The sequence below is a fragment of the Pseudophryne corroboree genome, chromosome 1 (assembly GCF_028390025.1).
Source record: "Pseudophryne corroboree isolate aPseCor3 chromosome 1, aPseCor3.hap2, whole genome shotgun sequence".
NCBI classification, from domain to species: domain Eukaryota; kingdom Metazoa; phylum Chordata; class Amphibia; order Anura; family Myobatrachidae; genus Pseudophryne; species Pseudophryne corroboree.
Genome location: NC_086444.1, coordinates 1,113,901,324 through 1,113,922,619, shown reverse-complemented (window position 1 = coordinate 1,113,922,619; position 21,296 = coordinate 1,113,901,324). Strand labels below are relative to the sequence as shown.

General features: G+C 46.5%; 1 protein-coding gene across 3 annotated transcripts in view; it reads right to left on the bottom strand.

Annotated features, from left to right (window-relative positions):
* Nucleotides 1-21,296, bottom strand: part of NWD2 (NACHT and WD repeat domain containing 2) — a 375,307-nt gene that overhangs the window by 7,028 nt on the left and 346,983 nt on the right. For all 3 annotated transcript variants that reach the window (XM_063922359.1, XM_063922376.1, XM_063922367.1), the window contains 3 exons: nucleotides 17,601-17,804; nucleotides 12,221-12,365; nucleotides 8,012-8,601 (listed from right to left, as the gene is read on the bottom strand). In XM_063922359.1, coding sequence (XP_063778429.1) covers nucleotides 8,012-8,601; nucleotides 12,221-12,365; nucleotides 17,601-17,804 — 939 coding nt within the window. The remainder of the gene's footprint in view (nucleotides 1-8,011; nucleotides 8,602-12,220; nucleotides 12,366-17,600; nucleotides 17,805-21,296) is intronic.

Sequence of the window (21,296 nt, the reverse complement as noted above, 5' to 3'; positions counted from 1 at the left end):
CCATTTTACACGGTTCCGAGGCAGCCTCGGATCTTCCCGCCTTGCTCGGTTAACCCAAGCGCGCCCGAACGTCATCATCCCGCTGTCGGATTCTCACGAGATTCGTATTCTATATAAGGAGCCGCGCGTCACCGCCATTTTCTCTCAGTTTCTGTGTTCAGTGTGCTGCAAATATCTGTGCTCAGTGTGCTGCAAATATCTGTGCTCAGTGTGCTGCAAATATCTACGTTCTCTGCCTGAAAAACGCTCCATATCTGTGCTGCATTGTAGTATATAGTAGGAGGACAGTGCAGAAATTTGCTGACCACCAGTATATATATAGCAGTATGGTACAGTAGTCCATTGCTCTACCTCTGTGTCGTCAAGTATACTATCCATCCATACCTGTGCTGCATTTTAGTTGTGCGCAGTATATAGTAGGAGGACAGTGCAGAATTTTGCTGACCACCAGTATATATATATATATATATATATATATAATTTTATCTCTGCATCATGTGCTGTTTGGGGAGTATTTTTTGAAGTGCCATCCTGTCTGACACTGCAGTGCCACTCCTAGATGGACCAGGTGTTTGTGTCGGCCACTTGGGTCGCTTAGCTTAGCCATCCAGCGACCTTGGTGCACCTCTTTTTTTCTTTGCATCTGTTATGAGCCACGGCTGTGGCTCATTCCTGTTTTGCAGTTTTGTTCTGTATTTCATGTTATACTTCTGTTTATGTTCCCTGTGGGTGTCATGGGGTGCTCGGAGCTCACCCTTAAGGAGGGGATACTGTTATGAACCACAGGTAGTGGTTCATTCCTATTTTATGTTTATAAAGTTGTCTTGCATGCCAGGATTTCCTGTTGCTCTGTTCTAGAATACTCTTGTCTGCTGCCGCTGGTGAGTCTGTGTAATTGCAGCTTGTTCCCATGTGTTCAGCCTCACCTGGCTGCTAATTGCATCTTGTCAGTTGGAATCATGCAACAGGGCAGCTGCATGGGATTATTAATTAGGCCTCTCTGTTATATGCTGGCTGACTGCAATTCACAGACGCTGGTGATATTCCTTGGTTTGCAGTCTGCTTGAAGTTTGAGCTGGTTCCTGTCAGTCCCCGTGTTGATTCCTGTGTCAGTCCCTGTGTCGATTCCTGTGTCAGTCCCTGTGTCGATTCCTGTGTCTGATCCCGTGTCCTGCTGTGAGGCGTTCCTGCCCTGAGTTCCAGTGGCTTTGCCTGTCCCTGGTCAAGTCTTCTGGCTTCCTGGTGTCCACCGGTCTGTCGTTTGGGATTCTGCCTGTCCTCCAGTTCAGAGAGTCGGTGTCGGCAGCATTAGAAGTTCCTGTCCGTTTGCCAGTATTCGTACCGGTTCCGTGAGTAGCGGCTCTCCCGCGTCCGTTGGCCTAGGCCGCTGTATTCCATTATTGTTTCTGTCCCTGGTGTTTTGCAGAGGGTTCTGCTTATGCTGTCACCGCCGGTACACAAAGGTATTGTGTCGGCGTGTGATCAGCATTTCCTTTGTTGTTCTTTTCCTTTGGCGGTTTCTCCGCACATACTTTAGGGTTTTAGTTAGCTTGTAGCCCCTGGCCTGTTTGCTTAGTTAGAGGTCCTTTTGTTATCATTCTGCCTCGGATTTCCCTTTGTCTCTCATTAAGACCGGGGGGCACTGGAGTTGGGCAGACATAATCCGCCCTTCAAACGTGGCTGCCAAGGGCTCAAGAAACCATAGTCTCGCAAGGGATTTCCGATAGCACGGGTGAGACAACAGAGTTAGGGCGCCAGGGGCTATTCCCTTTCCATTCCCCTTTCCCAGCATTACGTCCTGGTGCTCTGGACTCGCTTCATGAACATCTCCCTTGTTCTGAGCACCAGGAACCTAACATTATCACCAGCCATACCACAAAAAAGAAATAAAACTTTTTTTTCTTTTTTGGCCCAGTCCAGTGTCTAGTCTAGAATCCAGTCTTGTCTAGAATTCAGTGTGCAGAATCCAATCCGGTGTTTAGAATCCAGTCTTGTCTAGAATTCAGTGTGCAGAATCCAATCCGGTGTTTAGAATCCAGTCCTGTCTAGAATTCAGTGTGCAGAATCCAGTCCGGTGTTTAGAATCCAGTCCGGTGTTTAGAATCCTGTCCGGTGTTTAGAATCCAGTCCGGTGTTTAAAAAAAAAAAAAAAAAAGTCTTGTTTTGTTTAGCAAAATTTAGTCTTGCCTTGTCTTGTCTTGCCTTGTCTTGTCTTGTCTAGTTTTAAATCCTCCTATATCTACTATGCAAGCCCTGCAGGCATCTCTCGCAGCCCTGAACTCTGTATTCAGTGCTTTGAGACCAGAGCGACTAGAAGTTTTGCAGCAATCCCTAAAGCAACTGCAAAACCTTCTGACTAAAATCTTGCTCATTTTGCCAGAAGTCGTTGAGAGTACATCTATCTCTAAAGAGACTCTTGTTCACAGTATGGTGACAAGAGAATCCTCTGGTTTAATTGAAGAGAAAAGGTTTAAAAGTTTTCTGCGGCCCAGGCTCTCAGAAGAGGAGCGTCTGCGTCGCAGAAACTTAAACTTATGCCTATATTGTGGGGGTTTAGGCCATTATCTGCAGACCTGTGAGTTGCGCAAGCCAAAGTGTGGTGACGAGTCTTGCCCTCTGGCCAAGTTGAGTCATGATACAAGACCTACTCCTGTCTCTACTGTGGCAGAGGTACTTGTCACACAACCCACACAAAAAAGCTCTCTGTCCTATAATTGGGGTCCTTGGGCAAGGGAGCCCCATTATAGATTCAGGAATAAAAAGAGAATGTTTCTCTCCTCTCTTGAGGTTCCTGTGGAAGCGGAGTTGCAAGTCCCTGGAGTGGTGCCCGATGCCCAGGTTCCTGGAGTGGTGCCCGATGCCCAGGGTCCTGGAGTGGTGCCCGATGCCCAGGGTCCTGGAGTGGTGCCCGATGCCCAGGGTCCTGGAGTGGTGCCCGATGCCCAGGGTCCTGGAGTGGTGCCCGTAGCCCAGGGTCCTGGAGTGGTGCCCGATGCCCAGGGTCCTGGAGTGGTGCCCGTAGCCCAGGGTCCTGGAGTGGTGTCCGTAGCCCAGGGTCCTGGAGTGGTGCCCGTAGCCCAGGGTCCTGGAGTGGTGCACGTAGCCCAGGGTCCTGGAGTGGTGCCCGTAGCCCAGAGGTACCCGATGCCCAGAGTGCTGGAGCGGTACCCGATGCCCAGAGTGCTGGAGCGGTACCCGATGCCCTAGCTTATAGAGGGACATCAAATATTATAGTTCAGGTGTCCATACCGGAAGGGGTCTCAGAAGCTGTTACCCCAGGTAGGGACTTGAAAAGCGCAACCCTAGAAAGGGTCTCTAAAACCATAGTTTTTGAGGGGAACTCGAGAAGCAAAACCCCAGAAGGGATCTTTGAAGTAATATCCCCAAGTGGGGTCTCGAGAGACGCAGCCCCAAAGAAGGGTCTAGAAGTCGCTTCCCCAGGAAAGAACTTAAGAAGCATAGCATTAGTGGAGGATCTGAACGTTATTGCTTCAGCAAAAGTCCCGGAAGTCATAGTCCCGGGAGAACTTTCGATAATTATCGACTCAGAGAGGGAGGCCGATGGCCCGATCCCAGTCAGGGAGGCCAACGGCCCGGTCCCAGTAAAAGAATCCAAGGTGCTGGCCCCAGCGGGGTTCTCGGAGGCCACTGCCCCAGCGGGGTTCTCGGAGGCCACTGCCCCAGCAGGGTTCTCGGAGGCCACTGCCCCAGCGGGGTTCCCGGAGGCCACTGTCCCAGCGGGGTTCCCGGAGGCCAATGCCCCAGCGGGGTTCCCGGAGGCCACTGCCCCAGCGGGGTTCCCGGAAGTCACTGCCCCGGGTGGGGTTCAGAAAGTCACTGCCCCGGGTGGGGTTCAGAAAGTCACTGCCCCGGGTGGGGTTCAGAAAGTCACTGCCCCGGGTGGGGTTCAGAAAGTCACTGCCCCGGGTGGGGTTCAGAAAGTCACTGCCCCGGGTGGGGTTCAGAAAGTCTCAGCCCCGGGTGGGGTTCAGAGAGTCTCAGCCTCGAGTAAGGTCAATAGTGACCAGGTCCTAGCAAAGCACTCCAGTCAGTCAGATGAGAAGGAAACAGATCCTGACTCTGATATCTCAACATCCATAACCTTTGATGGGGACTTCGCCCAATTTCTGGCGCTTTTCAAACACTATTACACTATTATGTTGTCTAGACCATTTCTGGGCATCACTTCAGAAAACCTTGGGCTCTATCTGATTTATTCTTTTAGAGGAGAGCCTTCTGAGTGGGCGACCAGCCTAATGAAAGCTGAAGATCCCATTCTTCAGGATCCCCTAGCATTCTGTGATGCAATTGTTAAAAGATACGGTTCCAAAGAAATTGGTTCAGGTTCCTCTAAGTCACCCGTCTTGTCTGCTGAGAGTCCACCAAATACTGTAAACTCGGCACAAGAGTCCCAGCCCGTTGTTTTGACTGCAGGATGTGCTTTTTTGACTTCTTCTTCTAATAATAGTACTTTACCAGAAAGTTAAGCTCCCAAGGTTAAGAGACCTGTCTCTGATTTGAACGCAGCCTTGCTGGGTGGTACCATCAGTTCAGACAATGTTTGGGGAATTACCTTGGTCAGACCTAAAGAGCTTTGTAAAAAGAAGAAGAAGAAGAAGAAGAAAAATAAATAATTTTGGACTCTTGCCTTGATAAAAAAAAAAAGAGAGATTTTTTTTTTCCTTGTCTTGTGTCCAGTGGCCACCATCAAGGGGAGGGCACTGTTACAAGTTGTTGCTACAGCTTGTTTTTTGTTTTCTTGTCTGTTAGACCAGTGTGTCAGGTTTTTTTTTTTTTTTTTTGTATCCCTTGTTCTGGATAGTCTAAATTTTGGGGTCTTTTGACCCCTCCTCAAGGGGGGGGTAATGTTATGAGCCACGGCTGTGGCTCATTCCTGTTTTGCAGTTTTGTTCTGTATTTCATGTTATACTTCTGTTTATGTTCCCCGTGGGTGTCATGGGGTGCTCGGAGCTCACCCTTAAGGAGGGGATACTGTTATGAACCACAGGTAGTGGTTCATTCCTATTTTATGTTTATAAAGTTGTCTTGCATGCCAGGATTTCCTGTTGCTCTGTTCTAGAATACTCTTGTCTGCTGCCGCTGGTGAGTCTGTGTAATTGCAGCTTGTTCCCATGTGTTCAGCCTCCCCTGGCTGCTAATTGCATCTTGTCAGTTGGAATCATGCAACAGGGCAGCTGCATGGGATTATTAATTAGGCCTCTCTGTTATATGCTGGCTGACTGCAATTCACAGACGCTGGTGATATTCCTTGGTTTGCAGTCTGCTTGAAGTTTGAGCTGGTTCCTGTCAGTCCCCGTGTTGATTCCTGTGTCAGTCCCTGTGTCGATTCCTGTGTCAGTCCCTGTGTCGATTCCTGTGTCTGATCCCGTGTCCTGCTGTGAGGCGTTCCTGCCCTGAGTTCCAGTGGCTTTGCCTGTCCCTGGTCAAGTCTTCTGGCTTCCTGGTGTCCACCGGTCTGTCGTTTGGGATTCTGCCTGTCCTCCAGTTCTGAGAGTCGGTGTCGGCAGCATTAGAAGTTCCTGTCCGTTTGCCAGTATTCGTACCGGTTCCGTGAGTAGCGGCTCTCCCGCGTCCGTTGGCCTACGCCGCTGTATTCCATTATTGTTTCTGTCCCTGGTGTTTTGCAGAGGGTTCTGCTTATGCTGTCACCGCCGGTACACAAAGGTATTGTGTCGGCGTGTGATCAGCATTTCCTTTGTTGTTCTTTTCCTTTGGCGGTTTCTCCGCACATACTTTAGGGTTTTAGTTAGCTTGTAGCCCCTGGCCTGTTTGCTTAGTTAGAGGTCCTTTTGTTATCATTCTGCCTCGGATTTCCCTTTGTCTCTCATTAAGACCGGGGGGCACCGGAGTTGGGCAGACATAATCCGCCCTTCAAACGTGGCTGCCAAGGGCTCAAGAAACCATAGTCTCGCAAGGGATTTCCGATAGCACGGGTGAGACAACAGAGTTAGGGCGCCAGGGGCTATTCCCTTTCCATTCCCCTTTCCCAGCATTACGTCCTGGTGCTCTGGACTCACTTCATGAACATCTCCCTTGTTCTGAGCACCAGGAACCTAACAGCATCATGTGCTGTTTGGGGACTATTTTTTGAAGTGCCATCCTGTCTGACACTGCAGTGCCACTCCTAGATGGGCCAGGTATTTGTGTCGGCCACTTGGGTCGCTTAGCTTAGCCATCCAGCGACCTTGGTGCACCTCTTTTTTTCTTTGCATCATGTGCTGTTTGGGGACTATTTTTTGAAGTGCCATCCTGTCTGACACTGCAGTGCCACTCCTAGATGGGCCAGGTGTTTGTGTCGGCCACTTGGGTCGCTTAGCTTAGCCATCCAGCGACCTTGGTGCACCTCTTTTTTCTTTGCATCATGTGCTGTTTGGGGACTATTTTTTGAAGTGCCATCCTGACTGACACTGCAGTGCCACTCCTAGATGGGCCAGGTGTTTGTGTCGGCCACTTGGGTCGCTTAGCTTAGTCATCCAGTAACCTCGGTGCAAATTTTAGGACTAAAAATAATATTGTGAGGTGTTCAGAATAGACTGGAAATGAGTGGAAATTATGGTTATTGAGGTTAATAATACTATGGGATCAAAATGACCCCCAAATTCTATGATTTAAGCTGTTTTTGAGGGGTTTTTGAAAAAAAAAACCACCCGAATCCAAAACACACCCGAATCCGACAAAAAAATTTCAGGGAGGTTTTGCCAAAACGCGTCCGAATCCAAAACACGGCCGCGGAATAGAATCCAAAACCAAAACACAAAACCCGAAAAATTTCCGGTGCACATCACTAAGATGTATACAATGAATTGTGGTTTGTGTGATTTCTGTTTTACAAATGTATTTCTTTGCTTATATTATGTATGTCTAATCTACAGCTAGCGTATACATCAGTAACATGTTTATTCAGTATGTGCGCTGAAAGTAATAGTTTATAATGCATAGGGGAGAATCCATTGTTGTTTTTACATATATGTTAATCAATCGACTAATATTTACATTTTAAGGCATAATGAGGATCACCGATCTGATATGTATTTACTTTTTGTAGATACTGGTGGCCAAAATGATAACTTTCTGTTCTGTAAATATAAATGTATGCATGGACTTTGTTGGTGTATAGTGGAACTGTGGAAAAAGAATTAAGGTGGGTACACACTAATAGATATATCTGCAGATCAATTGATCTGCAGATATATCTATGGACGGATCGAGCAGTGTGTTCAGCATACACACTGCCCGATCCGTCGGGGACTGACGTCATGAACTGGGCGGGCGTGTACATACGCCCGCCCAGTTCAGCTGTCAATCACCGCCGACCGCCCCGTACACACACAACGACGCGCCAATATATCGGTAGATATATTGGCCGTCGGCTGTGCTGCACGGCCGACGCGATACGTCTGTGAACGACGGAGTTCACAGACGTATCGGCCGTACACACTGGCCAATGGTCCCGTGATATATCGGCCGTTCAAGAGAACGGCCGATATATCGACCAGTGTGTACGGGCCTTTAGATTCCTCCTGCTTTATTTACAGGTGTGTTTAGGCAGGTGGTGCAGTGATGACGATCTTTGAGAAGTCTGTAGAGATACAGCAGGAACAGTGAGAAGCTGCGACTCTAAAAACCTTTACTCCACAGCCTGACAAGTCTTTGATCTACAGATTAAGGAGTCTTCTTTAGTACTGTTTACTCAATCCTGCAGATGATGGCTTGGGGAACATCTGCTACATTGTGCAAAGTGTACTAAAAATGACGGCTCCATCTGTATCTCAAAACCTCTTCATAAAACCTGCAAAACAAGGACGCGCAGCCAACACAAACCGGACTATATAAATGGCTAGGGGGGAAGGGGGGTGGGAAGTTGGGGTGAAGGTAAGAAAACAAAATTATGAATATATATTGTCTTGAGGTTTTTTGGTCACCTTATAAAACATGTACCATAGAAGCAGAAGCCAACGTGGGCAACATAAAATAAGTGATGATTAATTACCTTTTTTGCTACTTCTGCTAACAGAAGTGTTTTTCCAGTGCAAGGTCCTCCATATACGATCAGAGGGTTAATGTGCCCCGATTTACAAGGCTGTATGTATTTGTTAACTAGGCTCAGTGATTCACATCTGTATTCATAGAAGGTCGAATACGTTCTACATAGAGACAAGTGCTGCAAGATTTCATCATAGAGCGAGTCGGTCTCAGTTTCAAAATTCTGTTGCACCGTCGCCTGGATTATGTCAGTCATATCTTCATAAAACTGCTTTCCGAGTCCTTCCACGTAATGGTTCTCCACTTCTTGTGAGTAGCCCAGCTTCATGTCGCAATGTGTCACCGAGGTGTAAACTCGCAGGTTGGATGATGCAACAATAGTTGGAATAAATTCATCCCTGAGTTTAATCAATTTCTCCATGGCCTCTTGGTCTCGAACATTCTTGCCTTCCACTTTAATCACATCTGTGTACTTAGACATCTCTGGGATTTTCACATGCTTTTCGATATTGGATATTTTTCGAATATAGCAAACACACTTCTTTAGAAATGCTGCTGTCTGCTTTCCTAACGCAAAATCAAACTCATCTTCCAATGCTGAGAAAAACATAGAACAATAATTATATATTGTGTAACAATAATAAGATGTGCGGTGTACACTATGGTAATTTGGGTGTGGTTCATTGGGTCCATCCTAACTAGGTCGACAGTCATTAGGTCCACCACTATTGGTTGATAGTGACTAGGTTGACATGGAAAAAGGTCGACGTGGGTTTAAAAAAAATAATTGGTGTTGTTTTCTTCGTATAGTGACCGGGAACCCCAATTAGTGCACAGTATCCCCTCGCATGGCGAGTGAAGGCAGGTTACTATTCCCAATCGTAGTCCACGTGGAGCGTAAAGTATGAAAAAGTAAAAAAATTGAAACAAATTGTGAAAAACTCATGTCGACCTTTTCATGTGTCGACCTTTGCCATGTCAACCTACTGACCATGTCGACCTAAAGTATGTCGACCAATAGTGGTCGACCTAATGGCTGTCAGCCTAAGTGTGGTCGGCCTAAAGACTGGATACCGTTCATTTTAGGTGAGCAGCAGGTTTTGCCAATGAATTAACATAATGGGGATAATTCAGATTGGAAGCAAAAAAAAAAAAAAACTTTGCACATGAAACAAACCTTGCTGGAATGCAATGGGTGCAAATTAATTTCTTGGTTTTGCATTCAGAGTAAACACTAGCCTTTCCCAACTCTAAATCTCTCAGCAAAACTGTCCTACCTGCAGTGCAAATAGGTATTGGCAAGGTGCAAATTTGCTCCTTTATTTTGCCTTGATCCCAACTCAGAATCCGCTTCAGTAGTGTGACATTTGTCAAATATTTTATAATATATATTAGTTTACTTACTTTGTAAATAGTTGATGATTTACTGTACTGTTAAAATAAAAGCTACAGGCAACAGTAACTGAGACAACTAGAGTCCAGGAAAAAGAGGCATTTCAAAACCTTGGGGGTAATTCCAAGTTGATCGCAGCAGGAATTTTTTTTGCAGTTGGGCAAAACCATGTGCACTGCAGGGGAGGCAGATATAACATGTGCAGAGAGAGAGAGAGAGAGATTTGGGTGTGGTGAGTTTAATCTGCAATCTAAATTGCAGTGTAAAAATAAAGCAGCCAGTATTTACCCTGCACAGAAACAAAATCACCCACCCAAATCCAACTCTCTCTGCAAATGTTATATCTGCCCCCCCTGCAGTGCACATGGTTTTGCCCAACTGCTAAAAAATTTCCTGCTGCGATCAACTTGGAATTACCCCCCTTGATCCAAAAAAGCTTTGTCTGAATGCGGATTCTGACACAGCTGACATAGGGGGTCATTCCGAGTTGTTCGCTCGTTGACGATTTTCGCTATGCTGCAATTTGTTGCAAACTGCGCATGCGCAAGGCACACAGGGCACTTGCACTTAGTTATTTAACTAAAAACGTAGCAGATTTGCTGTGGATTCTGTGGCGCTTTTCAGTCGCACTGCTGTTCGGTAAAAGATTGACAGGAAAGGGGCGTTTCTGGGCGGCAATTCAGCGTTTTCTCGGCGTTTGCAAAAAAACGTAGGCGTGTCAGGGAAAAATGCAGGAGTGTCTGGAGAAACGGGGGAGTGGCAGGCCGAACGCAGGGCGTGTTTGTGACATCAAACCAGGAACTAAACGGACTGAGCTGATTGCAATCTGTGAGTAGGTCCGGAGCTACTCAGAAACTGCAAGGAATTATTTATTAGCATTTCTGCTAATTTTTCGTTCGCAATTCTGCTAAGCTAAGATACACTCCCAGAGGGCGGCGGCCTAGCGTGTGCAATGCTGCTAAAAGCAGCTAGCGAGCGAACAACTCGGAATGAGGGCCATAGTTTCAAACAGTTACCACTGAAGGCTGAAAATTTGTTAGTGGAGAATAAAATAATTTTTGTTGCAGGCTACCGATGACTTCTATGCTAATTTTTTTTATTTTTTTTATTTTTTTGTTTTATACAAAAAATGTAGGTAGGGTCCCAACCCTTTAAAAATAAGTTAAGAAAAGTTAAGTCAAATTTTTTTAGGACTTTTTAGAAGATGTAAACCATGATTTGAAAACAGGGGTGGCCAGACTTTTGGAATCTACAGTCTACTTAAAAATATGAAATGCTTTCATGATCTACCTGGGCAACACATTAGCATTCGCTGCCCCACACAGGAAAAAGACTCAAACGCATTCCCCCCACATGTATAAAACAAAGTTCCCCAACAGGAATAAAACACATTGCCCTCACAGGAATTAAACTAATTGCCCCCACAGGAATAAAACACATTGTGCCCACAGGAATAAAACAACTTGCCCCCACAGGAATTAAAACAAATTCCCCCCACAGGAATAAAACACATTGCCCCCCACAGGAATAAAACCCATTGGGCCTAATTCAGACCTGATCGCAGCAGCAAATTGGTTAGCTAATGGGCAAAACCATGTGCACTGCAGGGGGGGGGGTGTGGGGGGCAGATATAACATGTGCAGAGAGAGTTAGATTTGGGTGGGGTTTGTTCAAACTGAAATCTAAATTGCAGTGTAAAAATAAAGAAGCCAGTATTTACCCTGCACAGAAACAATATAACCCACCCAAATCTAACTCTCTCTGCAACTGTTATATCTGCCACACCTGCAGTGCACATGGTTTTGTCCATCAGCTAACAGATTTGCTGCTGCGATCAGGTCTGAATTATGCCCATTGACCCCACAGGAGAAAAAAAAAACCACTGCCCCCACAAATATTTTTTAAAACCTAAATTGCCCCAGCCAGACTAACAAGTCAGAGAGGAGCTCCCAAGACCAGCAGCAGCCTCACTGTGGCGCACGGGACGGCGGTTGGCTGCAGTTACCACCATGCCCACCAGTCTTGGTCCCAGCATCAGCCACACTGCTCAACATAGCCGACCCTGCACCCATGCCCCCCCGTCAACCGGGTTCTCCAGCTGCAATGGTGCGGGCACGCTGCTCGAATGTCGCGTCTCAAGATAGTATGTGCTGCACTTAATATCTCTCGCATCGCAGTGCGATCGCATGTGGTTTTAAACCCACATGCTATATATCGCACTGCGATGTGCGATGGGCACCCGCCGGGAGCGGCCAGAGGCCGCTCCCACACGGCGGTGACATGCCCATCACGTGATTACCATGCGATCTATCGCATGATCGCATGGTAATCACTTTGGCAGTTCAGGTGCGATTTCATTGCACCTGAACTGCCGATGCGATGCCCCGCGATGTCGCGTCGCTGGGCATCGCACAAGTGTATGGGCAGCATTAAACTGGGCATACAGTATACAATTATCTGCCAGATAATCTGCCAGATCTGGCTGGTTGGAATGAAAATCTGGTAATGGATGAGAGCAAATGACAATCTACCATTTGCTCCCAAACACTGGAAAACGGCCAAAAACAGTCCGTGATTTAACCAATTTGTCTGAATGACAGGTTTTGTCCATTTTCCAGTGTTTGGGAGCAAATGGTTGATTGTCATTTGCTCTTATCCATTGCCAGATTTTCATTCCAACCAGCCAGATGTGGCAGATTATCTGCCAGATGATTGTATAGTGTATGCCCAGCTTTACCGTTAGACAGCTGCCCCATGTAGCTCACTATAGGGACACTCCTCATCACTATTTAAACAAACTAAACAAAATAAATGTATAGTCACCAGATGATAAGTATCTCTTTGCTTGGCTGGACTTCAGCTTCCCTTTCTCATCAAGCAGCTTCACTGCAGTGTTAAAGATGTTCTTGATCTCTTCTGCTACTGCACGCCACTTCCTCTCATTGGAACAACTTGTGGGAGAATTCCCCTAAAATACAGTTATCAGACAATAGAAGTTCTGTCAGTTGTTGGGTTGGAGATGCAGTAAGCAAAGCACAGAGTAGTACATTCATTCACATGAGCTTGTCCGCAATGCACAGTGGAGCCACTTTGTGTAATGTACCCATATTAATGAGAATGCAGTGGCCTATCAAGTTGTGACCTCACTCGTGCTTCAGGGATGAATCTATTCATTACTGAATATACAGGCTGAATTTTGGTTCAACTTACAAAATGGCCGCCATTGTGCATCTGCGATAAGTCCATCTCATAGGTAACAAAAATGAATAACACAGGTGCTACTGCACATGTGCAAACTCCTGGCTTCTATGGACTGCATCGGCTGCAGCCCATAGAAGCCGGCTAGCGCTGACAAGGCAGGGAGTGGCTTCCTGCAGGAATCCAGCTCTCTGCTTATCATAGCTCGGTCTGGCAGTCCCAGAGGGAGGAAGTACTTCCCAATGTAACTGCCTTGTGTGTCTGTGACTGACAGGTAGAACTTCCAATTGGAAGTCACTTCCAGTCCCAGTGCAGTCAGTGCAGTCTCGCACAGAGAGGATGAGAAACTCAGAGAGGGAAGATGATAGACACAGGAGAAGACTGAGAGACACACAGGGGGGCACTGAAAGACACACAGGAGGATGAAAGACACACAGGGGGATGCTGAGAGACCCACAGGGGAAGGCTAGGAGGCAAACAGGAGGACAGAGACAGAGGGGAAGGCTGAGAGACAGAGGTGGAGGGGGAGAAACACAGAGGGGGAGGCTGAGAGACACACAGCGGAAGGCTGAAAGACACACAGGGGGATGCTGAGAGACACGCAAGGGAGGTTGCAAAACACAGAGGGAGGCTGAGAGACAAAGGGGAGGGGGGTGAGGCTGAGAGAGACGGGACAGGAGGCTGGAGAGACAGGAGGCTGGAGTGATGGGGCTGGATGCTGGAGTGATGGGGCAGGAGGCTGGAGAGACACAAGAGTCAGGAGGCTGGAGACACAGCTACAGGAGGCTGGAAAGATGGGACAGGAGGAACAGGGCAGGAAGCTGTAGTGACGGGGCAAAAGGCTGGAAAGACAGTAGGCTGGAGTAATGGAGCAGGAGGCTGGAGAGACTGGGCACAAAGCTGGAAAGATGGGGCAGGAGGCTGGAGAGATACTAGGGGAAGGAGGCTGGAGGGGATACAGTGGTCACAAATCTAGTTGAACCTCTGTTAAATTATGATGACATTGATTATACTCCTACACAAATAGGCATCTTTCACACCATGCGATTACCTACGTGAATAGTGAATACACACTGAAGACACTGTCTGACCAGGGAGGATACATTTCTTCAGAGGTTCCCCATTGCAGAGAAACCACCTCATACAGATAGGTCCCCATTGATAACACCTGTGGCAACGGCTAATTGCAGCACATGTATATGTACATGGGTGTGAAGGTACACTGCATGTGCACCCGCGATCCACAGAATCATATGGTGCGTACGCTACTGCAGCCATGTTGCATGTGGGTGCAAAAAATTGCACCCACGATGCATATGCGGATGGCAATATAATCTGTAGGAAAGCTCCCAGAGTGAAGAGAAACGGGTTGTGTGGCAAGCTGATACCTCCCGTTTCAAGTGGACACACCCCTCATAACGTGTTCCCACCTGTAATGCGCACAGAGTAACACTGCTTGTTTATTTTTTGCACCACTGGCCTGGAAACAGAATTTTGTCTTATGCCCAACTGTGGATAGTCTGCAGCTACGTTGGCACGCCTTTACCCTCTTAAAGACCATTGAATTGTGTGCAACTCTGCATGACCAATACTTGCGTGCGCTCAGTTTTGGCATGTGCGCAGTGCGAATATACCCAGGGTAGGCTCCACACACAGGAGTAGATCCGCCTCAGTATCAGCCCAATAGTCTCTATTTTTGTTCCTTTTTTTCTTTACTTTTTGTTGTATGTTCAGATTCACAGCACCTCATTATAGTGTTTTAACATCACACAGACCAAACACCATCCATTGGGAATTCATTAGAATGCTGGTTATTTATTAAACAGGCAACCCCCTGCAAAGTTATGTACATACGTTTCAGTTAGGCATTAGTGCCACAGCATAAGAACAGGGAAATTATCTACAGTTGTGACACAAGAGGAAAAAAGAGACTCATTAATGTGACCCATAAATGTATTTAATGTTGCATTAAATTGTAGTCACACTTTTAAAGGCACACACAAGCCTTTATGAGACTTCATGATGTGTGCTTGTTAGTAAATACAGCGGCTTGGTGATATAGTTCAGGTTCCAGCACAATGGGCAGAGACAATGCTTTCTTCTATCTCACTAGAGCCCGTTGCTTTGGTATTAATAATCAATGTGTAACTACTGAAATGTTATGAGGTTAAGATGCAAAGTGAAGAAGTAGAATATAATCTCCCTGATCCAGCAAAGACTTGTGTCTGCTATGTTTACTTATGTTCTAAGCCACTAAATGAAGATTTGTTCTATTAGCTCTGGAAGAAAGGTGACTGGCAGGGCTGGGTTGGCTGCCTATTACTGACTAACAGATTTTCAAATAAAAAGCATTTAAACTACCACATTAAACAACAACAACGCTAGTGTATGAATACCAATATATATGGGGCTGATTCAGAGGTGTGTCTGTATGCAGCGGCTGTGTGGCGGCTTGAGTAAAGCTGTGGCTTCTCTGATCTGGTGCTGCGTTCAAAGACACAGCATTGGATCAACATTGCGAGCACAGCTCGTGGCACTGAATATCTGAGTATTAGCTGCTCAGGTTACTCAGTATGGACGGCTGCCTAGGCAAGTGACACTACATCCAAGGATACAGTCATGCTGCTTTCACAACGCAAAACCTGCTTTTGAAATGGTTCTTTAAACGGTTCTTAAAACGGGTCTGAGCAGTTAAACCCCCTTCACATCGCATGTTATAACCAGTATATTACCATTTCATTACCGTTTTGGTACCTTTCACGCTGAACCCGTTTCACCCTTAGAAAACAGTGGTTGTCATTACAAATGTACTTTTCTGGCCCACACATTATTAATAATTATTAATTAATTATTAATAATTTGGATAGTCGTACGATGGAACCCAGCAGCTTGAAGCATTTTAACCATGTTTTTATATATGAGTGCATCCTTGACTGTCCCAGTTATTTGTCTGCAGATTTCCTCATCCTCTCTGATTCTTAGCAGCTCCCTCACCTCTTCATCACTCCAAGTTGCCACTGTATAATGTATTTGTACTGAAAACGCTTCTAAAGCCACTCTCATGTGTCTCCTGTGTTTAACAACCAGTTTCCTGGTTCTGCCTGGTGACATCACACATGGAGACAGCCTATCACCTTCTGGGGCTTGCAAATACCGTTTTAGACCCTTTCACACTGCACAATGAAACGGGTCTGAAACGTGTAGGACCCTGCTTTTTTACCGTTTCAAAATACCGGTATTTTGAAAACGGTAAATTGGAGGTGACCCTTTCACATCGCAGCTCGAACCGTTTAGGAAGCCTGAAAAATCGGCAATTTACCGGGTTCAAGCTGCGGTGTGAAAGGGTCACTGGCATACCCGGAAAACAGGACCAACAGGCTGTGGAGTCCAGTGCACTGCAAACAGCGCCTCAGCACCATCGCTGCGCATGGGCACTGTGACTCCGGGATGCCCCAAACACATCGGTCAAGTGTGACAGATTCGGGACTGTGCGAAGGGCTGAATAAGTCCCTATGGAAGGTACGGCTAGTACTGGACCTATCTACACTAAAACATAAAGACAAAAAACTGTATTTGCTGTAAAACGAATGGGCCCTACACACTTGGTGATAACAATGATTGATATGAACTATATTGGTAAAAAATTAACGATAAATTGTTCATATCGGTCAGTGTGTATGCATCAATGATGAATGATGCGCAGCACTGCGATAGTTCATCGATGATCTATCCTCGTTTATACATGCAAGTCAATTTGGACGATATAGCTGTATGTACTCTCATATCGTCCAAATTGCCCATCGATATCATCAAGTGTGTAGGTATAAATCGTTGGCGGGAAAAAACGACCATCGATAATATCGTTGATTGATAAAATCGCTAACGTGTGTAGGGCCCTTAACACACGTTTTATCTTTACTTATATAAACTGAGCCAGTGGGCTGACTACAACTATAAGGGACCTCTTGATCAAGCCCTTCGGCACCATAAATAACGCAGAACAGCTGTTTTCACAGCTGTGTGTGCCACTGCCTACCCCCCACTGCAGGAGGATACGGCCCACAGGAGGGACAGCGGGACAGTCACAGAAAAATAGGACTGTCCCGTATTCAGGGAAGTATGCTATTTGCCAATGCAAATGCAGGATATAGTGCAAATATCTCCTTCATCTGCCACGTGAATCACAGCCTACCGCTGTCCATGCAATGTATGGGATGCTGCAGCAGAGCATACTAACAGTCTTTGAAAACTCCTGAAGATGGCGTTACCCCATGTACGTCTATGGAGCAGACCGGTAAGAGAGGGATCTTGCATCTCCTGTTGATGTCCATTGTATCTACTTCACAGTGCACATGTGTAGCCGACGGATGTGGCATGGAAGGTCGACCACACTTAGGTCGACAGTAACTAGGTTGACAGAGATTGTAGACAATGGAGGTTGACAGGGTCTAGGTCGGCAGGTCAAAAGGTCAACATGAGTTTTTAAATGTTTTTTTTGTATCGTTTTCACCCTACAGTGACCCCTTCAGGCAAGGTGCCTCGCTCCACTACCGCTGCGCTCGGCACAGGTTACAGTTCCCAATTGTAGTCCACGTGGATCGTAAAGTATGAAAAAGTTCAAAAAAGGGAAAAAAAAATGTAAAAACTTATGTCGACCTTTTGATCTGTCGACCTAGAACATGTCGACCTAGAGACCCTGTCGACCTAATTACTGTCGACCAATAGTGGTTGACTTAGACACTGTCGACCTAGTTTCTATCGACCTAGAGGGCAGATACCGTAGCCGAAAGGATGTACAGAAGCATTTCAGAGGCTGGGTATGAACCCAGAAGTAAAATGATAGCATTAGCTAATTACTTAATTGCTGGACTTTTATTGTCCCCTCTATTTTTGTTCTTTCTGATAGAATTACATATGACTCGAGGGCATAGAGCACGGCCGGTAAGGTGTAACCCTGGACAACGATTGCAGGTGAGTACGTCCTATAACGTCACGTGATACTCACAGGATTGTTGTGATTCTTCAGCATTTCCGCCTTTGGTTTGAGGTAATATGCCGGTGGCACGGCATTCTCATCCCTGCAATACCATTCTTCCAGCGTTCTCGTTTCCAGCTTGGCCTCAATTGCAGCATCCAAAATCATTTCAAATTCAGATGATTCAACTTCCCCGGGGATTCTGATGGTTCCATATTTTTCTCCTAACAGACCCTGCACAACAGAATTAACACAGTTTACATCTGACATGTCAAGATCCCTATGGAATTTGGTTAATTAGGCTTAGCAGTGCAGATTAAACAGTTCAGTGCCATAGAATAAAACGCAAAGCAGTGTGACTAAAGCTTACAGAGGATAAATCAACAGAACAACCTGTGTATTTGTTTTACTGTTGTGATCTGAGACGCAGAGAACATTCAGCTACTGGGGGCCATCTTTCTCTGGAGATGAAGGTTACTTGTGTCTCAGGGATTGCTCATGAACAGATGAGCAGGAGCAAATAAATGTTTTCCTAGCGGTGTAGACTCATAAAACCCAGTGTAGCCCAAGCGTTACAACGCTTAGGTAAATTCATTTTCTGCGCTGTTTGATGCAGTCAATAATAAGGATGCACTTTGCCTATTTTATTTATTAAATAACATTTTCTTATATAGCGCAGCAAATTCCGCTATAACAGTGATAACATAAAAATGAAACAATTGGAAACAGTGAAAAAAACCAAGACTGGGCAATGGGGCTAATTCAGACCTGACTGGTGCTGTGCGCGTTCGCCCTGTGCTGGGCGTCCCCCCGCATGTCAGTGTGCCTGACCGTAGCTGTGCTAAATTTAGCACAGCTACGATCAACTCTGAATCACCCCCAGTAATAGACAGGCATAGAGGCAGGAAGGCCCTGCTCGCAAGCTTTAATAATGAATTATTGGGCCTGATTCACGTTTGTAAGTAAAGCAATAACACAAGTAACCTTGCGCAAACCATTTAGCCATGCAAGAGGAGCAAATGGATTTATATTTTTTATGTGCAGTGTAATTACTGCATAGCCAACAACTGTCCCGTTTTTCTAGAACTGTCCCACTGTTCACCCTGTGGGCTGCAGTATCCCGTGGGGCAGGGGAAGTAGGTGGGAACCCACCCCCCCCTTCCCGAAGGGTGAATAGATGCCATGCGCCTTCATTGTGGATAGTGCTGTGCACGCTCTACAATGAAGGGAATGGGGGTGCAGCACAGCACCACCCCCTTTCCCCGAGGTTCCACCCCCTTTTTGGTTGCGCGCTTGCCTTCAGCACATGCAGGGACTCCCTAAACCACCAATGTTGGGAGGTATGATACTGCCTTCTTTTGCATGTAGCCCACAAATGTAAGACAGCTTTATTTCTACACTGCAATTTTGCTTTCAGTTTGAACACACTTCACCCAAATCTAACTCTCTCTGCACATGTTACATCTGCCCCACCTGCACTGCAATATGGTTTGCCCAGTTGCTTGCTTTTTTTTTGCTTTACTTACTGTACAAACATGAATCAGGCCCATTGATCGCTACAGCTTTCCTGGAGGAGTTGTTAGTTATGATCTGTAGACTAATAAGTGTATGCGCGGCGGCGATGCTTTTGCATGTTTCGAGTAGCCCTCTGCCTGCGCTGCCTAGCTGCGAAGGCAGATAGCTACCCGCCATGTTAAGGGTCGCAGCTGCTGCATGTGATATCGCGTAGCTACCGCGGCTTGCCCCGCAAATGGTCCGGACATGCCTGAAGAGAACGCATTTTAGGACCTTGCACATGTGCGTACTGGTGTACGCGCATGCGCAGATGTGCAGAAATAGCTTCATAGTGATTTTTGCACATCAGCTTCGCGGGTCTGAATCTGCCCCTTGAAACCAAGATTACGGATTGGATGTGTACATCCCTGCACATAGGTGAATATATTATACACATTTAGTTCCTTGCCCATAATGCAATAGCAGTTTGGCTGACTTGCGTCCAGCTTGCCTCGTCCCCAGAGCGTATTGCTATAAACATCCTAGTGACATTTGGTGGACCCCTTCATTCTAAGTAAAGCATTCGTTACCTCTAATACCAAGAAATAAAGACACGGAGACTTGAATTTGGCAGAAAAAATTGCTAGCTATTTATTTGACCCTAACCATAGCAAACCTGTAAATGAAAACTTTGTTAAGATGCCGATTCAGCCGGCATATGGTGGCAGAAAAAAGAACGGCTCTATTAAACTGACGCTAACCTTAAAATGCTAAAATCAAAACCATCCTAATTTAACTACAAACTTATCAAAAACGGTAATAGGTGCTAGCTCAACCCCCACAGTGACTTCCCACCCTGATGGGTGCCAATTCCGCTGCCTCCCGGTCGGGTGGTCGAGCGGCCAATAAGTCGATGGAGGTGAGTGCACCTAAACCAAATCAAACTGTAAATCACTACAGCTTACCATACAACTACAAACTGCCGTTCTTTTCCGCCAACAGCGAAAGACTCCTCCCCAGAGTCTTCGCACCGCCACCATAACCTCACCCTAACTCCTGCAACACTAGGAACAGATCCTCCAGGAAAAACATCATCCCCTCGTTGGATAGATGCACACCATCAGGCCGAAAAAGGTGACTGTCTCGGAACCGAATCCTAGGGTGGCGAACTACCTTGCCTCCGTGGGACAGCACCCACTTCGCCACCGCCCCATTCACCTTCTTTCTGGCCTCATCCATCAGGCAACCATCCGCCACCCCTCGCCAACTCAACCTTGGCACTATCAGGGAGAAAACCATTGCACAATTGCTGCGGCCACACTTGCCAGATCCTGTATCATGGCACACTGCAACTCCAAAGATGTCATCTTCCCTAGGTCGTTGCCACCTAGATGGACAACCAATACTCTAGGAACTCCATGCTTGCTGGCCTGACTAACTAGCCTACTCCTCAGATCTTTCCACATCATTCCTCGCCAACCAAGCCATCTAACTCCCTGAGCCCTAGGAAACCGCTGAGCCCCCGCCGAGGCTAACAACTTTGCGGCCCAAAACACATACGAGTGGCCCACCACCCAAACGGACAAGTCATCAGCAAACCAACCTGAAGAGGAGGAAAGGGGGTAAAATTGGTTACTAAATTTCTATACCATAATTCGGTAAGTGCGTTAACCTGAAGGATCTGCCAAAAAGAAAATTTTTGTTTCCAAATATTGCAGAAATCTCGGCCTAGCCGATCTGCGCGAGCTTCCAGCCAATTTGAAGCAGAACATGAACACACAAATGGAAAAATTGAAAACAAAATTAAGAAAATAAAAAGGGGGGGGGGGGGTAAAAAGGGGGGTAAAACATGTAAGAACTCAGCTGGAGGTGAAAGCGTAAAGACCTGCTGAGGGACTCTGATTAGAACAGATTAGCCGAATTGTGGATTAGAATTCAGTACGTCAAGTCAGGCAAAAAATCGCAAAATAACTCCAGACCCCCGCTGCCGGCTCATGCCCGCAACGGCGAGTAGCTAATCCCTGAGTAGGATAAAAAACGGGGAGACAAACAAACGCACAACACCATAACGTACTGAACTGTAACAACATGATTAAACAACTGCAATTGAACAAAAAGTACGCGCGAGCCCACATCTCATGCAACGGGGCGAATATACCGTCTGTAACTTGACGACTTCCATCGCCCCACCGCCTGGATCTCGGCCATGGAAAATCCCGCCGCCGCAGCCGA